The sequence below is a fragment of the Dermacentor albipictus genome, chromosome 8 (assembly GCF_038994185.2).
Source record: "Dermacentor albipictus isolate Rhodes 1998 colony chromosome 8, USDA_Dalb.pri_finalv2, whole genome shotgun sequence".
Lineage (NCBI taxonomy): Eukaryota > Metazoa > Arthropoda > Arachnida > Ixodida > Ixodidae > Dermacentor > Dermacentor albipictus.
The window spans coordinates 111,482,411-111,492,495 of NC_091828.1; the positions used below are offsets into that span (position 1 = coordinate 111,482,411).

General features: G+C 50.1%; 1 protein-coding gene across 1 annotated transcript; it reads right to left on the minus strand.

Annotated features, from left to right (window-relative positions):
• Nucleotides 1-4,839: 4,839 nt before the first annotated feature.
• Nucleotides 4,840-9,812, minus strand: LOC135915645 (uncharacterized). The gene is made up of 6 exons (XM_065448774.2): nt 9,743-9,812; nt 8,016-8,123; nt 7,151-7,355; nt 6,755-6,909; nt 6,522-6,675; nt 4,840-6,440 (listed from the first exon to the last, which is right to left on the minus strand). Exons 3-5 carry the CDS (start codon nt 7,289-7,291, stop codon nt 6,528-6,530), a joined length of 444 nt encoding a protein of 147 aa, XP_065304846.2. The 5' UTR covers nt 7,292-7,355; nt 8,016-8,123; nt 9,743-9,812; the 3' UTR covers nt 4,840-6,440; nt 6,522-6,527.
• Nucleotides 9,813-10,085: the final 273 nt, after the last annotated feature.

Below are 10,085 nucleotides of genomic sequence, written 5' to 3' on the forward strand. Positions count from 1 at the left end.
GTGGATGTATGGATGGATGTTATGAGCATCCCCATTGGAACGGGGTGGTGTGTTGCGCCACCAAGCTCTTGCTATTATACTGCCTAATGGCCCACCTAGGTTAAAAATAGAAAAAGCAAAAAAAAATACATGAACTCCCACAACCAAATTTTCGGACGCCCTGTTGTGAACTTTGCTTTTGTACTTCGTGTTTAGTCTTTTCCCTACTTCCACCAATCTTCCAATCGCCTCTTACTAATCTCTATTGCGGACATGTTTACTTGTCCCCTGCTTTCGCCGAACCCAAGGGCTTCAAGGAGGCCAGTGGTCCTTAAATCGACTGCGAGGTCGATTTAGGCACCACTTCACATTCTTTATACATGCTGCGTCGGCAACGTAGAGCGCCAGCAAGTGGTTTACAACATTAAGAACGTGCGCTTGTGGCGTAATCTATTGGCGGCCGGAATAACCAGACATGGCCAACGGACAAGCGCCTGCTGGACTCCATCCGCTAGACGGATGCGCAAGGGGGCGGGTCCTGTCGCTCAGCGTCCGCTGCTAGCAACAAACGTGGAAGTGCCAACGTGTGCCCGATATTCATTAGGTACTCCCAGCGTTTTTTTTGTTTTGTTTTGTTTTGCTTTTTTGCCGCACGCCGTTCTTCACTCCCCCGCGGTGGGTGAATAAACCTCGCCTGATTCGAAACGATTTACGAGGGAGCTATTCACTCAGGTAAAGCTCTGGCGGTAGTAATTAAGCGTAATTGATTGATTACTTAGGCTTAACTATTCGTGTGATTGCAACGTTCGAATATTGAGTAGTTAACTGATTATTAATTACGCTCAATTAACAATTTTGCGGAGGTATTTGCATAACCAATTAATCGATCGTGTAATAAATTAACTGATTATGTCAAATTACACTTGGTTGGGTTAGTTAATTACCCATATTTGCTGTTGATTACACGAATTATTTCAACCTAAATTAAGTTAATTCGCATGTTCGTAATTAACCTCAATTATTCATAATTACGCTTCAGTGATTTCATGATAACCTCCATGACGCGTTCTTACCCTTCATTACAGAGTCTTATTTTGACATAATTTCAGCCTAATTAATCATATATCTTTTAGGAACCTTATTACTCTTATACCTAGTCAGCACTCACTGTACAAAGGGCCCCAGCTAATTTTAGCCAGGGTTTTAAGAATTTCAAGTTCCACGCACCTGGACCGAACAAACAATGTTTGCCGTCGCTTGGGGACACTTAAACTATTTTTTTCATCCCCTTAATTAGATAATTAGCATTGTATTAGTTATTCAAGCTCTCAAATATTATAGTTAGATTAAAATTGTCAGTGAGAAAATTGTAGTGCGACATGAAAAGCTCCCGATACAGCTTTCTGTTACTGAATACGTGCTACATAAAAGTATTTTTGCGAGCGCGAAAGAAGCCCGCAAATGGACGCCAGATTGCCGCTCGAGTCACCCTGCTCGTATTCGCGGGTTTGTTTCACACTGGTGAAAACACTTTTATGCAGCACGTATTGAGCAACCGAAAGCTGCATCGGGAGCTTTTCATGTGGCTCTACAATTTTCTCACTGACGCTTTTCCTCTAATATTTGCGGAGTTAATTAATTAGGACAGATTATCTAATTAGGTGTAATGAAAATATAGCTTCAGTATCTCCAAGCGACAGAAAACGACTTTACCATGGTTCTGCCCAGCTACGTGGCATTTGCATATCTCTAAACTCTAACTAAAGTGAGCTGGGACATCCTGTATGTAGTCATAGTTATGGATCTCTGCAGTCGTACGTAGTAATAGGGCATTCTGATACACACCTTCATAGCACCCCTCGTATACACATGCATGGAGGGCATCGTGTGACGCGTTGTAAACAGACGGACGGACGGAGTCCCCAGAAAAGTAGCCCTAGAATGCTAACGCATTAGTCTACGCTGGCAGCGCCTAAAAACAACTAGCGGGCGTGCGCTGGTACTACCACGTTTCCAGTGCGCTCTCTTACCGAGCTGCGGTTACAGCAAGCGGCAGACGCTGCACGGCAGGATGATGATTATGATGATAATGATAATTATGGTAATGATGGTGTGATGATGATGATGATGATGGTGTGATGATGATGATGATGACGACGACGACGATGATGATGATGATGATGATGATGATCTACAGAAAGGAAAGACGTGCACGGCAGGCCCTGCTTCTTGCGCAACAGACGTGCGGGGGGAGGGAGAAAGTCGGGCTAAATCCAGCAGGTGCCTTCCCATCGGCCCGCGCCTGGTTAATCTGGCCGCCGATAGATGACGCCCAAAAGCGGACGTGCTTCGTCTTGGTGCCACTCTTCAAGCAGCCGCCACGTGACACGGGCCATTGCACTCGCGTATCTTCCCGTTCGTGAAGCACCATCGTTTACTACTGCGCTCGGCGACTGAAACACGTTACTCAGATCGCGTGGTGGCCCGCGCTTTTTAGCGCGATACCGTTAAGGGTCCCGTGTCGCAAAAAAAAGTCCGACGTCAGCGTCTGACGCCGCTTGGAGAGAAATCGTTCCCAATCACAACCACGCTTGCCCTACGCGTGGCGCAGAGGAATTACTGAAGTAAGTGAATGCGGCAAAGTAAAATACGCCAGAAAAATCGCAAAGTACGACATAAACACAATGTACTGACACTACAGCGGCGGAGTTCAATGTGAATTTATCGAAAAACAATTCTGTTACGCGGAAACTCGAACAGGAACTGTTCGCGCTTTTAGCGCTAGTAAAATTTAGCGCTAGTAAAATTTAGCGCTAGCAAACAAGGACGGAAGGGAGACGACACCACAATGCGCAATTTTTCTGAAAATAAAGTTGTTGAAGTTAGCGCATTGTGGTGTCGTCTCCCTTCCGTCCTTGTTTGCTAGCGCTAAATATGCTTTCAGTTTACCAACGCGCCCAACAAATGGCAATCCCTTTTCCGAGTGGCGCGGCCCGCTCGGTTCCTTGCATCAACACCATCGCGCCCGCGGCTCCGCGCATCCACAAGAAAGCTGCGGTTGCCAGGAAGCGTGAGAAGCCGTCAGGGATCTTCGGAAGCTATCGCGTTCCACTCTTAAAGGCGAAGTTAAAGCACCCTCAACATTTTTGGGCCCACTTTCGAGAGCTGTGTGATCGTCGAGAGGGGCGATTGCAGTCGAAATCCACCCCAAGGACACGTTCCGTGAGATCACCGCACACTACTATCTGTCAAGACGGGCATTCCCCTCCCGCACCCCGCCTTATGCAGGGCGTGGGCGGTGTCCCTTCGACTTCTAAAAGCCCGTGCGTTTCCTAACCTTGCCGTTCTTCATGCAATACACCCCGAAAGTTATCCCAGTGCGGATTACCCTGCCTGTGGACTAACGGCAACATTGGACCACGTGTTGTGGGAGTGCGAAGCCATCGGTTCCTCCTTCAGCGAGGATAGGTGGGCTGCGCTCTTGGGCAGCCCCGAACTCGACGACCAAACCCTGGCCGTCCGGAGTGCCCGCGATCTGGCCACCAAACTCAGCTTGGCGGTCTCTACGTGGGACTAGCCGGGTGGCGCGCGGTCCCCCCACCCCTGCGTCTTCTCTGGACCTATTAAAGTTATTTCACTCACTCACTCAGCTCGGTGTCTCCAATGCCCACTAGTGGCGCACGAAGTTCCGACCGGCACGCGCTCTCAGAGTCGCGTTTCAGTCACTGAGCACTGTATGCGTATTTTTTTCTTCACACAACACTGCAGACTCAACAGATGCAAATACCCACCACCGCACGCCAAAGTAAACAAGAAACAGGTGGTTGCCTGGAGGAAATCGCAGGCGCACACGTATCCGAACCCGGTTACCCTTCGCCTCTGCTACCCCCGACGAGTGTAAAGCGTGTGAAACCAGAGCGACGCAGCAGCACATGCCGTGGCAATGCACCGGTAGCGAGCTGCAGCAGGCAGTCCCCGACGAATGGGTTAAACATGGCAGTCTCGAGCCGTGGGGCGCGATGGGAGGCGGCCCTGCTCAGTCCCGACCTCCGCGGTCAGCTGTGGGACGTCCGTCAACCCGAGGAAGCCGTCTGTGTCCAAGGACCCGAGGTCGTGATCTAGTGGGGGTGCTTATGGCCCCACCCAGCCCAAATCACCGGACATTTTTAATAAAGTTTCCACTCACATCGAGTACGAGAAACTGTGCTCGGAAGCGTTCAGATAAGACTGCAATTTTGTTTTAAAGGTGTAGGGACCATGGCAAAAGCGTCATCTCAGCGTAGGCGTCTCGGCCATCCTGGCATAGGCACCTTCGTGAAATGAGGTCACGCGTACGAGTTTGCAGTTGGCGTTTTTTATATATGCATTTTTGCGAAGGACAGTAATTCAGTGCTATGAAATGGGCTAGTAAGGTATCTCACTATGAGCGTGCTTAATCGCGTTTCATCGTGCCGACCGAGCTGGTTTGATTGTTTCGTTGTCATATTTCGAAATATCGTACTTTCTGAACTAGAAGTCTCACATTGTACAAGATCACAACGAAAAGAAAAAAAACAGCCTATATAAGACGTACCACGGTACATTGGAAGTTCACGACGACGCACTCAAATCAGCTTAAACGCCGACTGCGAAGTGTCCGATCGTTAGCAACCTGTAGTACTGCTGTTATAAATGATATCTCAGCAATGCAGCAGGGCTGGCAATGTCCATGTTCGTTAGAGCTTAACCGTGTGTGCGTATGCGCCTGTGACTAGCTGATACAATTCCCAACATAGCCACCAACGCTGTCAGCATGCTGCAAGCACGCTGAAAAACGCTGGAGGCATTTCAAATGCAAAAGAATTCAGACGACGCAGTATGTACACTCTGGAATTAAGTCCAAAATTTTATTTCAGTCGACATCTAACACCGGTGAACACCGAAGTGTTGACAAGAAGATGCAGTACAAAGTCAATCTTTCACAACTGTACAATGTTACGCATGGGAAAATAGTGCTATGTAAAAAAAAATACTTTAGCTACTTTATCGAGTTCCAGGAAACACGGTTCAGAAAATACATGTTATAGAGAAGTACAACAACTGAATGCAAGCACGTAAATTTGCACAGGGCTGTGAACACTCAAGCCCAAAAGGAAAGGTGATGAAACAGTCTGTCGAAGACCGAACACCGCAGGTATCTGTGGTGGTGCTATCCTAAGAATGTCCAATGATGCTGAAGGGAGATTTAGGAGCTGCTTTGCTGTGGAGTGGTACGCGGCTTTACGGCTCCCGTGATTTATTACAGCAGACAGGTTTTTAAAAAGTCTGGAGCCATGCCAGCACCAAATAAAGGATAAGCTCATGTAGATATGACCGTCACTATCTAACGTAGATGATTTGCCTTTAATTCACCCCATGTACTTTTTGTAATGGTACGCTGATGTGTCGCATTAGCCATGATAAACCACTGGACAAAGTAGTGGACAAGGAAAAGCTACCAACAGAGATTCCGTCGAGTGGAAAGTAATTTGACAAGGGCCCTGAACAAATCTAGGAGTGGACCACTGGACACCTTTCAAGTAAGGGGAATGCCCAGCGACAAATTTGGAAGCGTTTTGGAGAACACTCGCGACCATCACTGCGGAACCATCAACGAGCTTTGTGAAGGAATGCACCGATTCGAAGAGGTCAGCCACGAAAAACTGCATGGAAGAAGCGAGAACACACCCGAACTGAAATGAAGCCAACTACAAGATGAAATAGGCGAAGTAGCACGCGCGTACAATAAACATACTACAATACAATACATACATACAATACACAATAGAATACAAACAATACTACATACAATACAACATACATGCATGCAACACATACTCGCACACGCATGCTCATACGTACACATACGCGCGCGCTACTTGGCAACGCGAACCAGCATCAGCGTACCATTACGAGAGCACATGATATGAATTAACGTACACGAGCCAGAATCCCCCCGATCAACCCAATGCTAGACTGAGCAGCGTACCACACATGGGCGTAATCATCGAGCGGCCATGAAGCAGTTGCAGGGCGGAAAGAACTCTTGCAGGGACGTCGAGGTCGCTCATAGGTCATAGTTCGCTCATCACTCCATAGTTGTGCACCACCCTCAAGGCAGCACGGAGCACACGGGGAAGGACTCTTGCTGCAGCTGAACGTCGTTGGACGTAGCAGTGTGATGAACAGTCACAAAAGCAACGCCTGCCGCAGTTGAGTCAGCACAAGATGTCATCGCCTACTGCGCAGACGTCGGATCTTGACGGGGGCAGGTGCAGAGGCCACGATTATGGTCTCACGTACTGCAGGGCGGTCAGTGCAAGTTTCTTCATTCGCCAGGAAACCAGTCGCTGTGAGGCTGGGGCTGAAGTACCCAGGCGGTGAGCCGCGGAACGTCATAGGTCTGGGACACGGCAGGACACAGGGAAATCCGTTGCGGGAGACTGAAACGGCAAGGAGGCGTCGAGGTAAGGACCCGTCAGTACAATGGCACAGTACAAGTTGGAAGAAATAAATTTACTTACGTGCAGTCAATGTACTGCAGGGCGGGCTGTGCAGGTTTCTTCATTCGCCATGAAAGCAGTGGCTGCGAGGCTGGAGCTGAAGTGCATCGAAGGTGAGCCGCGCAACGTCATACGTCTGGGACACGCCAGGCACAGGCAAATCCGTTGTGAGAGGCTGAAACGGCAAGGAGGCGTCGCGTTAAGCACCCGTCAGTACAATGGCACAGTACAGGTCGGAAGAAAGATGCACTTACGCGCAGTCAATGTACTGCAGGGCGGGTAGTGCAGGCTTCTTCATTCGCCAGGAAAGCAGTGGCTGCGAGGCTGGAGCTGAAGTGCGCAGAAGGTGAGCGGCGCAACGTCGTCCATCTGGGACACGGCAGGGCACGGGAAAATCCGTTGTGGGAGGCTGAAACGGCAAGGAGGAGTCGTGTTAATCACCCGTCACTACAATGGCACAGTACAGATCGATAAATACTTCGTTTAGCGCAAAACAACGGACACAAGGATGGCGACAAGACAAGAGCGCCTTGTCTTGTAGCCTTTCTTGTGTCCGTTGTTTTGCGCTAAACGAAATATTGATAGATCCGCACCAACTAGCCCGCCAACACAATGGCATAGTACAGGTCGAAAGAAATAGATTTACTTACGCGCAGTCGATGCCCTGGAGGGCGGGTAGTGCAGGCTTCGTCATTCGCCAGGAAAGCAGTGGCTGCGAAGCTGGAGTGCACGGAAGGTGAGCCACGCAACGTCGTCCATCGGGGAACTTCATACGTCATGCGGAACTTCATACGTCGGGGACACGGCAGGGAACGTTGCTGGACTGTGTCAGACGTGAAGGCATGGGTTGCGTACCTGAAACTGAAGGGGCAACTCTTCAAATAAGAAGTACAACCAGAAAGTAGGTACTCACCATGACAAGCGTCAGCGCGCGAGGCGTGGTCGATAAACTCGTCGAACATGGTCCGCACGTCGAGCGACAAAAACGCAGCGAGTCATCGAGAATGGAGAGAGAAAAAAGTGTCACCACATACTTTGGCCACAACGCGCCGCGCTGCGGACCGAAGGCAACGTCCATTCTTCAGTGACGATCTGGAAGCAATACGCCACTGTTAACACCCTGACAGTAATTCCGCGTGCCAGTTACTTCGGCGGTTCACCATTTCGCGCCCTTTTTCGCGCGCGTGGACGCAAAATGGCGGCCGGGAAGCAACGGCACTCGGAACGGGCCGTCGTCCGTGTCGCAAGCGAGAGAGAGGACCCCTGCCAGCTGTGGCCTACGCGCAGCGCCAGCTACCTGCCCAGTGTTAGCTCAACCTGAAGCTACAGTCACACCACCACGTCCTCTTCGCTTCCGTCACGTCGACGACCCGATGTGGCTGCGGCCGTCCTGGGAAAGCTCGTGCCCAAAGAAGCACCACAGTTAACTGCACCTATTATGCCAATGTTGCCAATCAGTTTTTGATGAAGTTAATAGCCGAGCCGCCCTCGCAAGCTATACACACACTTTCCCACCTCGTGGGGTTAGATGCCGAAGACTCGCAGCGACGACAGTTGCTCCTTTGTCCCTCGGCGTAGAGCCACGGTCTCTTTGTTGCAGGAGGTTGACCCAAGCTTGGAAAGCTGAAGAAAAAAAAAGGAAGTCACGGTAAGCAGGGGAGTTTTGAAATGTCCCGTATTCGCACGATGATGATGCTACCACGAATACTACACGAGGGCGTGGGACTGCCAGTCCCAGAAGATTTTATATATAGTCCTATTACGAATATAACGCCAACTCATGCCGATAAAGAAGGCATACAGGTGAAAGCACATGCTCGCATGGCTTTATTCATCGTCACCGCGTAATGCCGTCCCAAGACGAAGTGAAAGGACGGGCTCGGACGTCTCGCTGTCGGCGAGAATGGCGTCACCCGATACTCCCGCTAAAGCTATTGGACAAACAAGCGCCTCAAATATGCCAGCGACACAATCGAACGCGACAAAGCAGCCTATCGCGGCGATTCGCTGCGAGACTTCGAAGACCCACCAGGCGCGCCTGCACATCAGCGTCTATTGTCTTGGGCAAAGACTTGCCATTCTTAGACCACGAGCACAATCACGCGGCACTAGGAGCGTTGTAAATCAAAATACGGCGCAAAATAAACACTGGGGCGCACAGAGGTGAGCAGCCTTATCTAAAGCGATGTCTAACGTTGGGGCCTGGGGGTCGAGTAGCAATGCGCAAGCACAAAGAAACAAAAAAGTAAAACAAACAAACAAACAAACTAGTAAATAAAGAAGAAAGAAAGAAACAAACTAGTAAATGAAGAAGAAAGAAAGAAGAAAAAAAGTAAGAAAGAATGAAACAAAACAGTAAAAAAAAAGAGAAAGCAAGCAAGAAAGCCTGGTGCCTCATTGCTTCGCTGTCCAGTCATGGAGAAAGAAACTGTCCAGTGCCCACCATGTGCATTCGCTTGCCGCCGCCCCGTCCGCGCTTCATGTCCAATTCTAATACGAGCCGTGGTCACCCGCCAACACAAGCGCTTGCTTGCCCGGCCACCGCGTTGCACGCGCAAGACACGGCGGCAAGGCGCGATGCAGTGGCAGTGCCGCGATGACGTCACTTTAAAGTCACACCGGGATTTAGCACGGCCACGGGAAGCGAACGTATAAAGTGGGAAGCGGTCGAGGAAGCGATGAGCAGGCACCCGGACTCTTTGCCGCGCATGCGCAGTGAACGCCCAACTCGAGCGCATGGCGGTTAGCGTAAAGACGAGTTGCTCCGCAGAGGCCCAGCGGCGCGCTGACCTCAGTACACGACAATCGAAGACGATATATTCCTGCAGCGAATCCGAAGACTACGGGACACGCGTCAAGATGCCATGCAAATATCGCGGGGGGAGTAAAAAGAACTAGCTATATATGCGGAAATACGCTAGTTACGTATTAAAGGCTGAACACAGGAAGATGCCGTCACGCAGGCATAACAAAGAAAAAGGCAATAGCCGCGCCTAAGGAAGGGCGATAGGGCGTTCCAGCAAACGTTAGCAAGGCTGCTACAGAAAACAAACAGAAGGAAAACACGGTGCACGACAGTTTTAAGGCCAACGGTGTTCGGTCGCCAGAATTCCGGCAATAGGAAATTGCCAGGTTTGATAACCCTATTTTACACAACCAATCTTTTTTTCTATGAACAGCTCTGATAACGTTTGCTGCGAATTACACTATAAACAAGCACGTACAGACACACAGTGGCTCACCTCCTGAGGTAGTTGGCGACGACCGTTGCCTCGTTGACGCTCGGTCCATGGGAACACGCGCACAAAAGCAAATACCGCGGTAAACGCGACTCGAAAACTTATCGGCAGCAGCAGCTCAAGGCGTCGTTGGCGTCAGGCGTGACAGTATACAGTGAGAACGGACGGAATCGCCGCCGTGCGTGGCCTACGCATTCCGGGAGTTCCAACGGGCCGCGCGAGAAGTCCGGAGCGGTAGAGAGTCCCGCAACCGCACTTGCAGAAAAGTCCAGGAAAGAAGTCCAGGTCCATAAGTGGAGCAAGCGCGACTTTAAATACTTCCAAGGACGCCTTACAGCAGGAGCCA